This window comes from Schistocerca cancellata, chromosome 4 (assembly GCF_023864275.1).
Source record: "Schistocerca cancellata isolate TAMUIC-IGC-003103 chromosome 4, iqSchCanc2.1, whole genome shotgun sequence".
In the NCBI taxonomy this organism is placed as follows: Eukaryota; Metazoa; Arthropoda; class Insecta; order Orthoptera; family Acrididae; genus Schistocerca; species Schistocerca cancellata.
The window spans coordinates 440856045-440877363 of NC_064629.1; the positions used below are offsets into that span (position 1 = coordinate 440856045).

The 21319-nt window shown below is 37.8% G+C and overlaps 1 protein-coding gene across 1 annotated transcript in view; it reads left to right on the forward strand.

Moving 5' to 3' along the window:
- Positions 1 to 21319, forward strand: part of LOC126183646 (polyamine-transporting ATPase 13A3-like) — a 265104-nt gene that overhangs the window by 160858 nt on the left and 82927 nt on the right. Inside the window, exons 9-12 of the mRNA XM_049925790.1 lie at positions 9485 to 9697; positions 10434 to 10502; positions 12473 to 12526; positions 18953 to 19106. Of these exons, the coding sequence (XP_049781747.1) occupies positions 9485 to 9697; positions 10434 to 10502; positions 12473 to 12526; positions 18953 to 19106 (490 nt within the window). The remainder of the gene's footprint in view (positions 1 to 9484; positions 9698 to 10433; positions 10503 to 12472; positions 12527 to 18952; positions 19107 to 21319) is intronic.

Genomic DNA, 21319 nt, shown 5'->3' on the forward strand with positions numbered 1-21319 from the left:
TAACCAGATCTTTTTGTTATCTACATCTACATACATACTCCGCAATCCACCATACGGTGCGTGGCGGAGGTATATCTGTGTTGGTGTTTGCTTTTTCAGTGGTGTGAAAATATTTTCGCAAAAACAAAAATAATTCTGGTAACAAATCGAATAAATCATAGTTACATATTACTCTGTAATGGGCCACCAGACAGCCTAAGTCCCTTACACCAAAATACTTAGAAAATATCCTGGAATAACCTAGACAGTTTTGTCATTGGAGTTGTAGTTTTACTGTATAATATTAGGGGCTGTATTATTCCTTCCTGTAGTCTGTGTTTCTTAAATATTCAAGTGTGTTCAGTTTCATTGCTGATAATATTTTGACAACGAAATTAAAGAATGTGCCAGAAAAGTGGAGAAACGAAATACGAAAGATCAAGAAAGAATTCTTCAGACAAATTAAATGTTTATTTTATTTTATTATTGAGACACCTAACAACAAAACTGTAGGCTTGAAAGTCTAAAAGCTGAAATAAATAAGCATGTAAAATAATCATATAAAGATAGTTATTTATAATACAATAAAAGTTAAGGAGACTCAAACACCTCTATAAAAATTTTGTTCTTCTATTTTATTTTGTATGATGCAATACTATTTTTGGCCTCAGATCATATAATTTTATAAATGCAAAACACTGTAATGTAGTTGGAGCTCTAATTTCCATATCGTAATCTTCCATTGTGAAATTATTTCATTGAAAGTATGTACAATCAGCTGCCTTTAGTTTTTTGCATATGAGTCTTCTATTGATTTATTCATCACACACATTACACCAACAACAGCTCCTATGATGAATCACTTTATTTTTGCAACCACTGTCAACTGCAACTGATCATTCTCACATGGAAAAAAGGTTTATCTTCTCGATATTTTTGTTCGGCTAGAAACTTAACATCCAAAAAATACCTTTGTAATCTTGGCACTGGATACAGGTGTATAACATCACCATCATTATTCTTGGAATATTGTACACAAATCATCAGAAATTTTTCTGCTATGTCATGACTCAGTACATCACACTAGAGCAGCTCTATAATTCCCAGTCAAGGTTAAAATTTTCATGTGTGTTGCATCAGGTTGTAAATTTTTAGACATTGTGGCTGCAACCATACATAAATACTAAGTTCATACAGAATTTTATAATGGTGGTGATGTGTCACAGTTGAAACTCATTGCACAAATAAAGTTATTTATTATAGCAGCTGTTGGTGGTTCAGTACGAATTTCAGTGAACTCTTACAAGCTATGGAGCACCACTTACTGAAAAAAACCTTTATCAGTTAGTTAGTTTCATGTCCTGTGGATCATTTTGCATGATAAATCATAATGATGTGGAACAAGTTATTTTACATTAACATCACAAATTAATTTATAAGTATGGGTACATGTTGAACATTTATAAGAATTTTTTTAACATACAGAAGTCAGTAATTCCTACCCACCACTTGTTACACATTGCAGTTATACAAATTCTTCTATGGGATAGGAGGAGTTATCAAGTATAAACTTTTTCAGTTTGTTTTTGAATTTTACGTTGCTATAAAGCTAATTGCAAAAATCCCAAGATAACCATTACTTCCAGAAAAACTGAGGTTAAAATTGGCACAGATCACAGTTGAATGTAAAAATTGTGAACAGTGACTGTTGGTTGCATGAATGTGATGAAACTATTTGATTCTCATTAGCAGTATAACTTTGATAGTTTAATGAAAGTAGAGAGCAAGGTGACGTATTGCATAGGGCAATGTACTCACAATGGGGACGACAAGGCTCAAATACCTTTCCAATCATCCAGATATGTTTTATCCATGGTTTCCCCAAATTGTGTAAGTTAAATGCTGTGATAGCTCATTTGCAAAATGACAAGGCAAATTTCCACCTTCAACAGGACATTGAACCTAAACTTCCATTCATCTTGCAATAGGTGTTATCACCATCAATAAAAACAGCTATCATAATTTAGTAAGTGTGTCTTTTCTAAACTGCAATGGTATGAAAAGGCTACTCACTACTTAGAGGGTTCACTGAGTTGCAAACATGCACAATTAGAAGACTGCTAAACATATGAACTTTTGCACAGTAAAGTCCTTCTTCTGAAATAGAACACACACACACACACACACACACACACACACACACACACACACGGTTCTGTGCGCGCTGGTGTGTGTGTGTGTGTGTGTGTGTGTGTGTGTGTGTGTGTGTGTGTGGGTGTGGGTGTGGGTGTGTTATATTGTGTTGATGTTTTTTTCTGTTTTGGAAGGAGGATTTTTTGTCCAAAAGCTTAAATGTTTAGCAGTCTTTTAACTGCATCAGCTCAACACATCCTCTATGTGGTGAATAGCAATATAGGAAACTATCATTTTCATGTTGTTATTATTAGATCTTGTACTTTCCATTTTTCTACAATGTTTATTTATTCATTGCTAAAGGAATTCATTATGATAGATGACCTATTGTTATTTAACAACCTTTCGAAGATTAACATTTGATAAGTGGGCCACAGATTGTAGTACACAGGATGACATGCCGTTAGTTACAGCATAATTGCCTCTCAAACAGTAATTATTTTTATACGTAATAGTTGTTGTTTTCTTCAGTCCTGAGACTGGCTTGATGTAGCTCTCCATGCTGCTCTATCCTGTGCAAGCTTCTTCATCTCCCAGTACCTACTGCAGCCTACATCCTTCTGAATCTGCTTAGTGTATTCATCTCTTGGTCTCCCCCTACGATTTTTACCCTCCATGCTGCCCTCCAATACTAAATTGGTGATCCCTTGATGCCTCAGAACATGTCCTACCAACCGATCCCTTCTTCTAGTCAAGTTGTGCCACAAACTTCTCTTCTCCCCAATCCTATTCAATACTTCCTCATTAGTTATGTGATCTACCCATCTAATATTCAGCATTCTTCTGTAGCACCACATTTCAAAAGCTTCTATTCTCTTCTTGTCCAAACTATTAACCGTCCATGTTGCACTTCCATACATGGCTACACTCCATACAAATACTTTCAGAAATGACTTCCTGACACTTAAATCTATACTCAATGTTAACAAATTTCTCTTCTTCAGAAACGCTTTCCTTGCCATTGCCAGTCTACATTTTATATCCTCTCTACTTCGACCATCATCAGTTATTTTGCTCCCCAAATAGCAAAACTCCTTTACTACTTCAAGTGTCTCATTTCCTAATCTAATTCCCTCAACATCATCTGACTTAATTCGACTACATTCCATTATCCTCGTTTTGCTTTTGTTGCTGTTCATCTTATATCCTCCTTTCAAGACAATGTCCATTCCATTCAACTGCTTTTCTAGGTCCTTTGCTGTCTCTGACAGAATTACAATGTCATCGGCAAACCTCAAAGTTTTTATTTCTTCTCCATGGATTTTAATTCCTACTCTGAACTTTTCTTTTGTTTCCTTTACTGCTTGCTCAATATACAGATTGAATAACATCGGGGATAGGCTACAACCCTGTCTCACTCCCTTCCCAACCACTGCTTCCCTTTCATACCCCTCGACTGCCATCTGGTTTCTGTACAAATTGTAAATAGCCTTTCGCTCCCTGTATTTTACTCCTGCCACCTTCAGAATTTGAAAGAGAATATTCCAATCAACATTGTCAAAAGCTTTCTCTAAGTCTACAAATGCTAGAAATGTAGGATTGCCTTTCCTTAATCTTTCTTCCAAGATAAATCGTAAGGTCAGTATTGCTTCACGTGTTCCAACGTTTCTACGAAATCCAAACTGATCTTCCCCGTATCAGTTTTTCCATTCGTCTGTAAAGAATTCGCGTTAGTATTTTGCAGCTGTGGCTTATTAAACTGATAGTTCGATAATTTTCACATCTGTCAACACCTGTTTTCTTTGGGATTGGAATTATTATATTCTTCTTGAAGTCTGAGGGTATTTCGCCAGTCTCATACATCTTTCTCACCAGATGGTAGAGTTTTGTCAGGACTGGGTCTCCCAAGGCTGTCAGTAGTTCTAATGGAATGTTATCTACTCCGGGGGCCTGTTTCGACTCGGGTTTTTCAGTGCTCTGTCAAACTCTTCACACAGTATCATATCTCCCATTTCATCTTCATCTACATCCTCTTCCATTTCCATAATATTGTCCTCAAGTACATCGCTCTTGTACACACCCTCTATATACTCCTTCCACCTTTCTGCTTTCCCTTCTTTGCTTAGAACTGGGTTTCCATCATAGGTAATAGACTATTGCTAAATGTCCATAATGTGTGTCTAGTCAACAGACTTGAGGTTATTTGTCTAATTAAGACTTTTTTGACATATTAATACTCGACAGTATTCGTACTTGACTATACACTCATTAGCAGTGGAATGAAAAATAGCTGGAACTGGTTAGTCTGGAACTGGCAGTAGGTGGAAAAGAAATGATAGCAGAACATTTGATCTCCTGATGATTGTGGGTGCCTGATGCATGGGACTCTGTATCTGAAAATTCAGGCAGGCATGTAGTTTTTCGCACGTCACCACCTTAGGACTGTAAAAAGAGTATGTTGATTACTGGAGCACCACCTCTACCAGAAGAATTTACTACTGTGAGCAACAGCCTGTTGATGATAAGGTCCAGTACTTACTAAACCACAGCTCCCCACATGTATCTCAACTTACTGCATGTCACAAAGCACAAGGTTTAGCATGGAAACAAGAACACTGTCATTGTGTGCTTGACGTATGGCAAAAGGTTGCTCATGCTGATGATTTACAGTATACCGGGTGATCAAAAAGTCAGTATAAATTTGGAAACTTAATAAACCACCGAATAATGTAGATACAGAGGTAAAAATTGACACACATGCTTGGAATGACATGGGGTTTTATTAGAACAAAAAAAAAACGAAGTTCACAAAATGTCCGACAGATGGTGCTGGACAGCAAAACATCAGTGACTGCGCCTGACAATCATGTATAAAAGGAGCTGTAATGAGAGAGAGAGAATCAGATGCGCTAGCAGTCGCAGCATGTTGACGTTGCCTGAAAAGGCGCTTTTAGTGAAGCCGTATTCTCAGAATGGTGAGTGTGCTTGTTCAGCATTACGATCGTATCGCCATAGGAAAGGGATTCAAATAGGTGAAGGTCCGTTGACAAATGCAGCTGTGGTGAGAATGATTTCGAAGTTCGAAGCTACGAGTTGTTTAGACGATAGACCCCGTAGTGGCCGGCCAAGCACAAGCCATAATGCTGCTGGGACAGTTCAGGAAGAAATGGAGACTGCAGCGGGTTCGTCTGTGCACGGGGAAGTCATCACTCGTGCAGTCGCACGTCGCACCGGCATTCCATACACTGTTTGGTTGGCACTGAGGCATACCCTCTGATGCTATCCGTACAAAATCCATCGGCATCATGAACTGTTACCTGGCAATTTAGTGAAGCGGAGGGCATTTGTGATGTGGGCATTTCAAAAGATGGCGGAAGATGACGATCGGTTGAGTAACGTGTTGTGGACCGACGAAGCTCATTTTCACGCTCCAAGGGTCTGTCAACGCCCACAACTGCAGAATTTGGGCTACCGAAAATCCTAGAACTGTCGTGGAAACTCCATTGCACGATGAGAAAGTCACGGTATATGTTGGATTTACCACATCTACCGTTATCGGGCCTTTTTTCTTAGAGGAAATGCGTGATTCTGGTTTTGTAACTGCTACCGTGACGGGTGAGAGGTACGCCGATGTGTTACAGAATCGCATCATCCCCAGCCTGGCTAATAAACACCTGCTGGAACGTACAATGTTTATGCAGGATGGCGCTTCACCCCATATTGCTAGACGCGTGATAGATCTCTTGCGCACATCGTTTGGTGATGATCGTGTGCTCAGCTGCCACTTTCGTCATGCTTGGCATCCCAGGTCCCCAGATCTCAGTCCATGTGATTATTGGCTTTGGGGTTACCTGAAGTCGCAAGTGTATCGTGATTGATGGACATCTCTAGGGATGCTGAAAGACAACACCTGACACCAATGCCTCACCATAACTTCGTACATGCTTTACAGTGCTGTTCACAACATTATTCCTCGACTACAGGTATTGTTGAGGAATGATGGTTGACATATTGAGCATTTCCTGTAAAGAACATCATCTTTGTTTTGTCTTACTTTGTTATGCTAATTATTGCTATTTTGATCAGATGAAGTGCCATCTGTCGGACTTTTTTGAACTTTTGTATTTTTTTGGTTCTGATAAAACCCCATGTCATTCCAAGCATGTGTGTCAATTTGTACCTCTCTATCTACATTATTCCGTGATTTATTCAGTTTTCAAATTTATACTGACTTTTTGATCACCCGGTATATTGGTACACAGCCATTTCAGAGTACAAGTATGTTGAAACCCACAAAAGGCAATGCATTCTGATAGGTAAAAGGGCAGTGTTCACATTGTAGGTAGAGGAGTTTTTTGTGGGGGATGTTTATATTTGATGAGATGGAGTCCCTTGTATCTCTGATGTAGTCTCATGACTAACAAATAATACAGGAACGTACTGTCTAGTAAATGGTATCATTTTGTTTATATATAGCATGCCATATGTGATCTGACCATCTGTAAGTCAATGTTCCATCTCATTGTTCTGAGTTTTGTCAAAATAGTTTTAGGAATACTCCACATACAAAAGGGTGTGTTTGTGGATACCTAGGTCACCTATTTACAGTTCTATTGCGCAGTTAAGGGATACTTTCAGGTAAGATGTGCATGCCTTGTCCCACTTCTAGCCAATCTCTGTGAGTCATGGACAGCGGATGAGTGGTAGTAAATAATTGTTTTGTGTAGCAAATACAGCAGTACATCACCAGCATCTTCAGGGCAAAATTGGGTACTACTATAAGCTTCTAGATAATGCCTCTAAGTCAGCTGCTCATGATTTTAAACATGCATCAATAGCATAGTGTTTAAGGAATTGATCCAGCTGCAGCCTAATATGAACATTTTGTGTGCGCATGTGCATGTGCGTGTGTGTAAACAGGAGCACTTTTCGATGAAGTAGGTGATTCCGTTCCGTGTGTATTTTCATATGTACTCAAGAAACATGCTTTCTGTGTAAAGAGTTAGTTCTTTTTTGACCCTACTGTCGGAACTGATACTTGGTTTCAGATTCTATGTCACTTAGTTTGGTGTAGATTCCAGGTATCTGGCATATCATCATCAGTGTGGCCCCAATAAGGAAACACAAAAGTCATTGCCTTCATTGACAGGAACCTGCGTATAAATAGTAAATTCCTCCTTCCGTTGGCATTGTAAAGGTATCCGTGAATATAAAAGCATCAGTGACTCAAATGCACCATCCAGTAGTGTTTCTGGGAGATGCTGACCAAGATCCAACAAAATGACTAAAGGGATTTGACTGTGTCACTAATACAGTAGCTTTACAGTATCTGCCTTTACATGGATGGCATGTCCCAGCAATTGTTAGAACCCAGTGTGAGAGAAACATTTTGGGTTGAAATTAAGAAAACATTTGTGACAACCAGCAGAAGTCAGCATAATGGAATGAACTGGAAAATGAGCCCAACATAAGCAGGAAACAACACAATCATATACTGTGGTTTGAATTTTTTCTTTTCATTGTTGTCATACAGTGAACCCAAATATGAGGAAACCCATCAGAGTTTCATACCTAATGAAGGTCATGGCAGAGGAAGTCTATAAAACACACATTTTGAAGGATGTCATCATGGCAGTGGAGTAAAAGTGGTGCCAATATATGGAGGCAGTGCCCTAGAAGACTATGTAGAAGACTTTCAACGGACTGCCAGATGTCGTACTAATGGCATTCTTGAAAGGCCATCGGGATCTCATGCTGCTAATATGGCAGATAGTAAGAGAAGAGATAGGAGGATTTATGACATGGCTGGGAATAGTTGAATGTCAAATCAGCCGGGAGTTAGTAACTGGCAGCAGTCTCTACAAGGCGGATAAACATTGAGGAATTGAGTGGGATACTCCGGACTTAGGCCACAAACATTAGACAACAACCAAGATCATCATGACATATATAATTTCCTCCAGCACTAATTTTATTTATTCACTGAGACAGACCCTCAGACAAAAAGATGATGACTATAACATTAGTTCACCCTTTTAAAAGTATTTGTTAACATGAATGTATTTAGCATTCCGAAGAAGAAGAAGAAGAAGAAGAAGAAGATTGGCTCTAACCTTTTTAGCAAATGAAATCTATGTTTTTATATTTATTTTAACATTCTCAGTTGCAGATCGTCACAAATAACTACTTGTTTCAGTCACTTAATGATCATATTCAAATCTGATTAATCACAGGTTGTGAAAACTTATAATTTTTTTAGGCACCCAATAAACTGATTTTTTAAGTAATACTTTTCTGAACCTGTGATTTAATAAACCTGAAAATGGCCGTAAATGATGGAAATTAGTAATAATTTTTGACAATCTTTTTAAATATATAGTTGTGACCTGTCTCATGATGATACTCCTTTTATCAAAATCTATTTTGCCTATTTCAGTGCAAAGCCACCTTCTTTCACCCAGTGCTTTGACTGCTGTGCCTTGCTAGTATGAAATGGTGGGCTCATGTTTCACCCTTAACAGTAAAATGATGTAGAGGGTAAGCTAGATTCTTTTCAGAAAGTCCTATCTTTGCTGTGAAATTATCGTCATGGAAAATCCAGGATGTAATGTAACAATATTATGAAAAGGATAACTGGTTTAGATGAATTTCTGTTGGTACTACACAGTAAAAAACAAAAATTTGTAGGATATCACAATATTCCAGTTTAACAGTTTGAACAAAACAGATACAACATCACTACTTTGAAAAGCAATGCAATTCAAACCATGCAAATCAAGCCAACATTTAATTAATGTTACTGCAGTTTACCAAACAAAATTTCATCTCTGTGTCAGGTTGAGAACTACGCAACTTATCCTCAAACTTCCTTAGTGTTTGGTTGGTAACTTTTGATACAGATTGTTTCGGATGAGGAATTTACTGAATTGAGTTGGCATTGTAATTTTCATAGTGAAAACATACGTGGACAGGTTGAGAATGTACTGTATTTAGAAATAGCGCCAAAACAAGTGTGTATCACATGCAGTGGAGGAAAAAGTGGCATGAAAAGGAGGCAACAGCCTAAATACAGATCTGAAAACATGTTGGTTAGTACAGAAGTGAAAATTTGACTTTAAGATGGTGGTCTTTACCAGGAAGTGGACTGTGTTTGCACAGTTCTTGTTGTGAAAATTGTTCCGAATATTTGTTTAATAGGGTGTTCTTTATCGATCTTCTTTGTCTGTAGTTGTGTGTTTCTATTTCCTGTTAGTTACAGAAAATTGCTTTGATTATGTGGTGAAGTCTCTGTACTTCATAATGTGTCAAGATTTCTCAGCATGTTTCTAATGTGTGTTATGTTGAAATTTGATAATATAACTTGTATTTTCAGACAGGAACCCTGACAGAAGATGGTTTGGATATGTGGGGTGTTTTACCTTCGAATGATGCAAAATTTGAAGTGGAACCAGTTCTTGATATTAAAAAGCTTCCTTACAAATGCCACTTAGTAACAGCAATGGCTACATGCCACTCACTCACCCATTTAGAAGGCAATCTTGTTGGAGATCCACTTGATGTCAGCATGTTTGAAGCAATAAATTGGGTAAATATGAAGTTACCATAACATAAAATAATTGTGATATAATTTAACAAAACAATTATTTCACATTTCTTGATTATTAAAAACACCACGCTTTTTTTAAAAGTCATTGTTTCATGTAGATCTGAGCTTTTCTTAACTAAAAGTAACTAATACTTGGTTTCCCAAAACACACACACACACACACACACACACACACACACACACAAACAAACTTGCGCATTTCAGTGCAGGTGTCATATAAAAGTTATTTTCGTGACATATGTTTCCACATATGTAATAAATTATTTGAAAGAAGTCATTGTACACTTCTAGTTGTCAAATCACACACACACACACACACACACACACACACACACACACACACACACACACTTGCGCATTTCAGTGCAGGTGTCATATAAAAGTTATTTTCGTGACATATGTTTCCACATATGTAATAAATTATTTGAAAGAAGTCATTGTACACTTCTAGTTGTCAAATATTTATTGTAATTTGTATTGGACCAATCTGCTGGAAAGTGACACATTAGTACAAGTTGGTCAATAGCACACTGCAAAGAAGACTTGACTACAGCAGCAGACAGTGACTTCTTTCAAACAGTTTAAAAATTAATATGTGGATTACTGAAGAAAAGTTAGTAACAAAAATCCAAGTTAAAATGTAATACATAGGACCAATAAATTACCTTCCTTAATGTGTGCAGGATGATACACTGATACAAAATCTTTGTTTTAGGAACTAGAGGAACCAGCTTCTGATACTGCACGTTTTGATAATCTTGCTCCCGCTGTAGTCAAACCCAGGGTATGTAATCGGACCCAAGGTATTTAATTATTCCGGGCTGGTAGATATGTACATAATTTTTCTGTTTAGTGGGCTGAAGCTCCAGGTTCTGACTTACAGTGAAAAGTTCGGTGTATAAAAGATAAAGTAGCATTTATATTGTGGGATTATTATCTGTTATTTGTAAATCATAATTGTAATGGTCATAAGATGAAAGTACTGTTAATGTTATGCAAAATTGTTGCAAATGTATTAAGAAAACTTCAATATTCTGTGTGCTTACAAATTTACATGCATGAATGGGGCATTTCAGTTTATGCATTATTGTAATGACATGGTGGCATGGTTGTGGAGGTCAGTGGTTCCAAGTAGAAGTCTGAGGTTGTTAAGCGGGTCATCTGCGACTGTGAACAACAATCGAAATTGAGTCTGTAGGTGGAAAGTCAAGTCCATGGACTGGTGAGCACTCTCATCTTTATCATTTTCTCATACAGTGCCTAAAATTCTTATAGTTGTGTTCTTGTCCTGCTCTTCTTCATGGCAGTGTACGTGTCAAGTGTGTTATACTTACTATAATTCACTGTATTGGCTGTTGGTTCAGAAGGCACCTCTCATGGTCACTGCATTGCTATCTTACACTATCTTCATATAACATTTTTTATGCTCGAACGGTTTGCAGATTCATAGTATCTTTTTGTTTTTCTGTGAATTGTCCAGTATCTGCTGCAGCTGAAAGGCACTCATCTTCTCTTGTTTCTTGTGATACAACTGATCTTTTATGGAACTAAGCCACAGAAAAGAACAAATGCTGGTTTATCCTTCTGAACTGCACTTTTAGAGCCCTGTAAGAATTCACTCTCAAACAACTACAAGTTACATCAGTGTCATTTGTGAGAACTGCCTCAAGGCCTCTATAAGAAGAGAAAATTGAGGCTATCTTTTTATTACAGACAAAACATTGATCACTTATGTAGTTAGTGAAAGATGAAATTGGTGCACAAAACTAGTGGCATACCTCAAATAAATGTTGAGTATTTTTATTGTACACTGCAGTCACTACATTCTTTAAAATTAAGCCAAAGTTGTCCTCAACTCAAATGTTGGTTTGTACACTGCAGTGCTTTATTAAGCATGGTCCTATTTCAACTGGTATCACCCTTGTCTTCCTCCAACCTGGCAACTAACCTACCTAGGCAGTTGTAGGAGGACCTACAATTTAATGTTTACTGTGTCATTTTTCCCTATTAACAATCATTGCCAGAGGTAACAAGCGACAAAAAATATCCTAGGACAGGCGAACCTGGACATTTGTGCTTTAAGACTGGCACTTATTCACTTAACCTCCAATCCACACTTATTCTGAACTGTAATGCCATAAATATAAGAAACACTTTCGCCATTGATGTCCAGAGGTGCCATTTGTGATGGAATTTACTTTAAAACTGTCCGCAAAATTTCCTGTGATAATCTACAATCAAAGGAAATTTCTGGAATAACACTTTCAAAGAAGTTGTTATGATTAATCTTGCAGTGTTTTGATTAATCGTGCAGTGTTATAGCAGTTGTCAAAGGAAGAATATTAGATTTATAGTGAGGGATACAGTGGTAAGTTGCTAGTCTCACAGACAGCAATAGATGCATATGTGAGAATGGAAGCAACAGAATAGTAGTCACTCATTTTACAGTGGCAAATCAGTAAATTTCTTGATATATCTTACTTTGCGTTTTTCTCATTAGAAGCAGCATGAGAGAGATTACTAGTAGACTGGTGAACTGTAAACTTTTATCGAGAACACTGCTTTACTACTTCATTGTAGAAAAGAGTATTTTCTTACATATCATCATCCATTATCACCACCATCTTCATCATAGTCGTAATATTTCTTTCTGTGTAGAATGTCATTACTAGCAAATGAAAGATGTTTATAGCTAGCAATAAATAGTGAAAAGGTTGAAAAAACTGTTAGATATAAAATTCACTTTGTTTACAGATCCTGTGCGGTGGGGAGGGATCTTTCCTCATGACACCTTTCAATGAATCTGAGGTAATTTTAAAATAATTTTGTATTACTTTTAAATTTTCTGTTCTCGCTTAAATAATAAGAGGAATCAATTGCTCACTTTACTGATAGGATGGTGATGGATCTGCAGGTGCCAGTTGCAAAATTTACTGAAGTCATGGTACAACACATTTTCCTTGTGTGAATGAATAATATATTAAGATGATGATATGAGATGGTATCGCTTCTTAAATTGCTTGACAGCTGCTGAGTTACTTGCACTTATTATAGTAGAAAATGGTCCAAATAAATGTTTACATCTTTCCTTTAATGATAGTGATGACTACCTGTTGATTCAAGTGATGTAGTTCTTAATAACATGATTTTGTAAATGTGTTAGAAAAAAAATACACTGGTGGCCAGTAAAATTGCAGCAATAGGAATGACATAAGATGGTGACATTTTACTTTACTGTCTATATACAGTAAAGTAGGCAGAACACATGATCAAATATGTAGGTGATTTGTGGGTGTACATGATGCAAAAAAAAAGAGATTCCACCTCTGGCAGCAACAGTGGCCCTAATCCAGGTGGGCATCAAATCGGACTGGTCTTGGCAGATAGACGCAAGTATCCCAGAATTCATCAGCCATACCTGGCTGACTACTGGTGGTGCTCCATTCTTTTCGTGACCCATGGCCACAGGCATGAGAGACCTAGAGAATGTGCTGACCAGGGCAATAGATAGGTCAGGACAGTGCAGGCAGCATGTGATCTCACCTTATTTTGTTGAAAGGTAATGTCATAAAGACACTGAAGACATTACACAGCCACTGATTGTAACAGAACAAAAATGTAATGGCTGCTGTCCAAATTAGTAATTGTGGTGTGCATGCAGCTACATCCTGTATCGTTCCGTGTGGTGACCGGCCTGTACGACATTGACGATCACAATCTGACAGTGCTTGTTCTCCTTCTCGTGTTTGGATACATCAGTTGTGGATCAGAATTGGTACTGGAGAAAAGACGACATGGTGACACTCCTGTGTCCAGTGTTGTTGTTCGGTGCACCACTGTTAAAGTACCTCTCCATGTTGCCACACAAGGGATTCTGCAACAGTGGTAATCATACTGACATTTTGTGGTGCTCCCAGCATCGTCGTACTGTCCAGGTGGGTACTTGTTTTGCTGCAAACAAGCCTATTTCCTGACAGAAAGTGCATGATTTCCTGTTCGATGGTGCACACCAATATGAAAGATGTTTGGTCTTTCAAATACTAGTCATGTGGGGCTACTAAAATCCTGCTTGGCAGTGTGCACAGCCCTCCTGAACCCATCAGTCCTATATTCACAGCTACAGCTAGAGATCCTGCCCAATTCAAACAGCAGTATCATTGAACTATAAACCGGTCTCGGTAGGCAACAATTTTGCCACAGTCTATGTTTCTTACATGCTGTCTTCATGGTGATGCAGTTTTAATGGCCAACAGTAATTTGTATTCGTGCCTTCTAAGGCAACGATGTGCTTAATTATTCATGAAACTTATCTCTTCAGGCAGGTCTTTTCCCAATCTGACTTCAGTAGCTGGTAAGGTTGCTGCAGAGTAGGTTGTGCTGAGAAATAATTCTTATGTTGCACTGTTTTTCAGTTAATTAACATTGAAGTTAACCAATTTGCTCATTGCACTACCAAATTCAAACACTCTGCCAGGTACAGTTTGTGTCAGTTGTTCTCATATGACAGTACACGAGACTGCTTAGCCATTGGATCAGGTTCGATCCTTATTACTGTCCCATGTCCAATTTTTATATCACTTTCTTCTTTGGCTTTAGGGAACCAAATGCAGAAAATGTTTGGTGAGGCCAGCTCTGGTGGGCCACTTGATTTTGGATGCACTATGGCCTGATTGGCTGACTTCAGTGCTAATTAACAAGCAAACAGCACAGCATATTTTTTTATTTTTTATGATTATTTCTCAGCACAACCTACTTTTCAACACCCCAACTAAATTTTAAGACTTTCTGACCACCCTAAATATAACTTTTTCCAATGTTGGCAAAAGTATTTCAAAAGGCAGTGCACAACAGAGTAGTTACATGTTCCTCAAAGCATAACACTTTCACAGTTCGATTTTAGAACTGGTTCATGTGTTCATCAAGCAATAATTTTCTCCAGGCACAGAATATTAGATGATGTTGGTGGAGAACTGCAACCACTGGGAATGTTTGATGATGATGTAACAAACTATTGAATGTGTAGCATGTGGTATAGAACAAAATAAAGTAGAACATTGTGGAACATAGAAATATGACTTTCAGCTCAATTTAATGTTATGTGAGTTGTAAGAAGCAGTGGGCTGCTTTATACTGTTGCATGACAGGAAATGAGGTTGTATGTTAATGTGGCACTGTTAAGCGTATCCTTCAAGGTATCATGACAGACTCCATTCTTTTTCTTGTATACACTAATGACTTTGCTTTCACCATAGCAAATAACTTCAAAGTTGTTATACACTGCCAAAAAAGGTGCAACACCCTCAAAGGTAAGATCGTTTGATTGATAAGTGAGGTGACAGGTAGTTCATCATTGTAGGAGTATGTGATAACAATTTCGGACCAAGTTGAACATCCATCTCAAAGTAAAAGGTGTCCAGTCACATCAAAACACACTGTAGCCCTCTCTGATGGCAATAAAGGCATGTACTCTCACATGAAAATGATCATCAAGGTGCCAAATGGTGTCCTGCAGTAGACTGCATCTTGGGCCTTTAGTTGCAATTCAGCAGGGGTTCTTGCATGTCTTCGATAACGCGTAAGACCCCACTTCATGTCCCATCCATGTTCAATTGGTCAGAGTCCTGGCGATCCTGCTAGCCATGGCAGTTGGTGTACACTATGAAGAGCACATTGCAGCGCAGCAGCCACATATGGATGTTCACTGTCCTGATGAAGAAGCGCATCACTATCCCTGTTGACGAAATGGCAGTAGCATGGGGATTATAGCCTGTGCAATGTTGTGGGCACTGGTTACTTTACTCTGCAGAAACATCAGACGTGACCACCAGTTGTAACTGATGTCCTCCCCCCGCCTTTCCCACTGTATTGCCTGGAATGGGACCTGTCTGTCATGAGCAAATGCATTCTGGAATAGGCAGCTCACCAGATATACACCATAAATGTGTATGTCCATCACTCGCATAAAGACAGAACCGCTTCTCATCACTGAAGACAACAGAACACCTTTCCATTCCCCATTTAATTCTTTCATGACACCAGAGTAGCCCTTGCTTCGTGGTGTTGTGGTGTCAATGGTAGCCTGCCCAGAGGCACACCTGATCTTAATCCTATTGCAAGCAGACAGTTCCCAATGGTCCCTGATGACACAGGGAATGGAAGATGTGCCCAGATTTGTTTTGGATGATGTTCAGTCAGCCACCACTGCTCACATGATGCATCTGTAATACAAAGTTGTACATAACCTGGTCTGTGGGGATGGGAGTGTTGAAAGCAACAACTCGGCACCAATTCATTGTACCCATCATCTGCAACAATCTATCAACACGTCCCTCAAACTATGTACAGGCCCACAGTGCGACCTCATTCAAATGGCTGATGCTGTTCAACATTAGTATGTACTCATCAGTGGGGCATGACTGTATCCTAGAATGGATGTTAAAAAAACTTTTCACCTCTAAACTCAGCACAGTTAATGCCTGCAGAGTCAAAACAGAGGGTACACAGAGAGGTGTCCTGAGTGCCATATGATCACCGGTGACCATGACAAATTAATCACTAACACTACATCATATTGTGCATATATTATAACCTGATGACAGTGAACACAGTCCTTGAGGGTGTCGCACTTTTTTTTCCTGGCAGTGTACTTCTGCATAATACAAGTGTAACTTTTACAGATTCAGATCAGGGACTCAAAAAGTGGCAAATCACAGGGTAGAGAGCAATAGCTCTTGGCGCACGCACACACACAAACTATATGCAATTCAGAACTTTAAGAGGGTTCCTTCTAGTATATATCTAAAGTACGGTAAGTGGTTAAAAAGAGGTTAACAGAGCAAATTTCTTCGGATAACAGCTTGATGATAAATTCGATTGGGAGCACATACAGCAGAACTGCTGAAGTGCCTGCACAAACCTATATTTGAAATGCAAGTGTTGTCACTCAGAGCTGACATAATATAAAAAACTAGCATTCTTTGCTTACTTTCATTCCATAATGTCATATGGGATTACTTTTTGGGTAATACATCAAGCCAAGCTGTAGTTTCCCCAAGTACAAAACCATATAATATTAATTCTCTGCAGTGTGATCTCAAGAACATCATCCTGCAGAGGCATGTTCAAAAAGCTGGCAATAATAACTGATATTTCCAGAAAAAACATTGTTCATTAATAAATTTTGTCAAAATAATATCTCTCTCTTTCAAACCAACAACTCTGGATCATAATACCCCAATGTTCTCATACAAAAAACGGAAGTTAAAGAAATGCATGTTTACCTTGTGGTAAACAGATCATCAGATGATGATACACAGTTAGTCACATTACATAACTTAGCTCTGTGCACAGTTTAGAAACACTCAGAAAATGATTGAAAAAGCTACTGAATATGTTGAAGAAGGCTTAGAAATGTCAACTCTGGTGAAGTTTACAATGAGCATAACGCTAGTTCTAAATTCAACATACGAGGGTTGACTGAAAAGTAATGTCTCCACCTTCATAACTCTTCAACAGTTGCCAGAAATGGTGTGCGGCAGGTACTGGCTTGTTCCGCAGCCTCATCTCGGCAGATCCATTTGCCAGGAAGCCTTAGCAGTGAACGGTTGTGTTGTTACAGTGTAAAGTATGGAACCCTGTGCAGATGGTCAGTCAATGCAATTTAAGCAACATGCAGTCATTGAATTCTTGACATCAGAAGGTGTCACCCCAGGGGAGATGCATCAGAGAATGAAAGCATTGTATGGTGATTGTGTTGATGTGAGTACTGTGCATTGTTGGGCACGTAAGTTTAAAAATCTTGAGTGGGAACATCTGACCTGTGTGACAAACAGAGTTAGGACGTCCTGTGACAGCAACCACAAAGTTTCACAAGCAAAATGTTGACAGATCGATTCAGGACGATCATAATATCACTTGGAGAGAAATTGCAAGGACAATCGGCATTTCACCAGAACGTGTGGGTCACAGGACACTGCCAAACCACACATTTCATGTGCCACCATAGCAGAACTTCAGATACTGAATCTCATCACCGTACGGCATCCTCCATACAGTCCTGATTTAGCACCGTCTGACTTCCATCTGCCCCTCATAATGAAAGACGATCTGCGGGGACACCATTATGCTTCTGATGAAGACATCGAGGGAACTGTGAGACTGTGGTTGCAGAAACTGAGTGTCGACTTCATCCATGACGGCTGCAAAAAACTTGTTCATTGTTGGCAGAAATGTATCCAATTGACTGGTGATTCTGTGGAAATGTGAATATTGGTAATTAAATATCACATTCAAAGGATTTTTTTCTTCATTTAAGTTATTAAAATATTCCCTTCCAAACTCAATTATCGAAGGTGGAGGCATTACTTTTCATTCAACCCTCGTATTTCTTAATGAGTTTGTAACAAATTTTGGAGATTGTTTTCCATAAAAGATAATTAAATCTTGGACTACTACAGGTATAAGAGTGTCTTCACAACAGAAAAAGGACATGTACAGAATAGCCAGAACAAGTAATGATCCAGAAATACTTTCAGATTTTTTTATGTAATACATAGTTCAGCACATTCCTGGTTTAGTTCTTACTTAAGTAACAGAATGCAGGAAACTGTCGTAGGCTGTTTGAGTAATATACAGAGGGTCATCATATCATCACGATGGGGAGAAATTTGCAGTGGAAGTCCCAGATGGTTATATTATTTGCCTACTTTATTTTAGGTGCTGCTCTTTGATTCTCATTCATACCTTATGACAGAATTTTAGTAACTGAATTAAGACAATTTTTTTATTAGTGTGTTTTGTGTGCAAGGGGGGGGGGGGGGGGGGGGGAGAGAGAGCAGCAAACATCAAATGTGTGGCTGTCTTAGGATTACAATTTGGTACATATTACCATATAAAGTATAAAGTTTTTACCACTTTTAATCATGCTACTCTTAATGTATTGTAGTGTGCACTTTGAAGACCATGGTATCAAATGACCAAAGTCCCTTAAATCCTCATCTTCATCAAGATTGTTTCTCATTGAACATTTCCTGTAACATTTATTCTATTTTTCGTACAGAAATATTTTATTTTATAGATTAATTTCTTGCAAATGTTTACATTTTACCTTGTCTGTTACATCATTATGTGATGAATGAATTTTCATGTTAACTGAGCTTGAAGCTGTCCATTTCCACTGCACTATTCCAGTATGTGATTTTACAGGTGCTTATATTCCTCAACATTTTGTTTTAGATTCCATATGAAGTTGGGATTCTACGTCAGTTTCCTTTCACATCTGCAGCTCAGTGCATGTCAGTCATCACTAGAGTTCTGGGCAGCAAGTTCATGACAGTTTATTGCAAAGGTGCCCCAGAAAAAATTGTTAGCCTGTCCAGGAAAGAAACTGGTAAGGTGTAAAATAAATGACACTCATCCATGGGGGGAAAAATCAAAGTAAATCATATTTTATTGCCTTCTTTATGTGGGGTTTCAAAGACTAAGAGTTTGTAAGCAAAAAAATCCAAGCTTAATTTTGCATCGCAGTGTAGAAAGCTTAATCTATCATATTGAAATACTTAAAAATTTCATTGACATCTTAGTGTGTTGTGGAAATGTCTGAAATATGTGAAAATGTTTACAGAAAAAGATATCAGTTAAATTTGCATCAGCATTCTTTTTTAGATTCCAGCCAGATCATTTGGTTGAACATTTAGCAGCTTTCATCGTAGCTCTTATCCATTGGCAAGCATTAAGACTTCTGTGTGGTAGTTACACTACTTCTACACACTAGCACTTTGGTTATGCTATCTGGGAGAGCATCTTCAAAGAGGCAAAACAAGTTTTTAATAAAAAAATAAGCAGATCATGTAATGCAACTTTCACAGACCTGAAATGATCACAGTAGACATTAAATGATGTATTGTGGTGGGCAAGTGCTAATAACTTGGCCACAGTGTCTCAGCCAGAAGTATGATTATGGTGGACTGTGTCAGCAGTCTTACTGCAGTTGTAATATAACACCAGTAAGGAAACAACTATACCCAAACTTGCTGACATTTGAATTACCTGATATGATTGGAATCCTAGTAATACTTCATTTAAACCTGCTCCAATCCTTAAAACAGCTGTCTTCTCTTTTGGTCATAATGACTTGACTGGTATTAAATGCATAATACTAAGAAATTATTAAGTCATTTTAATTTCAAGTTCGTTTTGCAACAAAATTAATTTTCAGCATCACCTGCAATCAATCATCTAACATAATCAGAAGACCGTGGTTTTCAATGAAATATCACTCGTGGAGTTTTTAATTAGTTTGTAGATGAATAAAATAAAAAAAATTGTCAACTTACTTAAGTTTGAAATTACAATAACAGTAATTCATAACTTTCATTTTCTATATTAAAAATGAATAGGGTATTATTTGCCATAAAACAAATATTACAGTATTTGAAGCTAACATTCATATCAATGACTTAAAAATTACTTATTGTGCAGTTATTTTGAAATTGAACAAAATAGGAATTGCTAGTAACAGGGAAACTGTAGTAATTATAATTTCTAAATATCTAGCTGCCTCAGCTCAACATCAATACAGACAGCTTATTAGATTCCACAATATGGGCAGCAGTATGTAACATGAGAATTAGTACAGGTTTGATACAATTTTAGCTCTTCATAAGGGTTTGGTGTCACAAATTGATGGACAGAATTTACATCTGGCACGTATGGAGTTCAGATTTCCACCACTGGAGCTTATTAAAGAATTTCCTGTTTGTATCCTTCTGCCAATCGCCCCTGATTGTTCATTTTGTAACAAGTTTTTTTCTAGTTCATGAATTCACCAATCTAATGGATATAATGTAAAGAAATTTGTCATACATAACATTTTGTCCTTTCAGTTCATGTGTCAGATCTATAATAATATGTACACATTGATTTTTCCTGGCTTTTGGCCTGGTAGCTTGCCTGTATAGATTTGTTTTACCAGATTATTTAGTTGGTGCATAAATTTGTAGCATTTTTGTTTTGTGTGGTGGTATTTTGGTTGATGTGGGTTTACTGATCAATTGTCATTGTTTATTTGTAGTTCACTGTTGCTATTGCAATTTACATATTATTATTTTGTCATTTGTATATAGTGAGTGGAGCTGTGAATGCTAGAAAATGGAGTGCCAAGTGGAGAAGTAGGAATATTTCTGGTATATTCTTCTGTTTGAGTTCAATAGATGGGTGACAGCATCATAGGCAGCCAGAAACATTTGTGCTGTATAAGAGGATAATGTCTTTGCACAAAGCAAGGCAAGAAAATAGTTTTCTCATTTTAAGGAGGACCATTTTGATATGTCACTCGGGAAGAGCTTCAGGGTTTGGTGATGATCATTTAAACATGTTAATCCACTGTGATCCACATTAGTGTACTCGAGAACTTGTAAATGTGATGAACTGTGATCATTCCACCATTGTGCAACATTTACATGGAATGAGGAAGACTCAATACATGTTATTGAGGAAAAAGACCTTGTTTCACAAAGTGCCCAGCATCCATCGCATCTAGAAATAAACTTTCCTGTAGACAAAAGGGGACAGGTCTATACGAGCTGAGTGAATAAAGCCAAA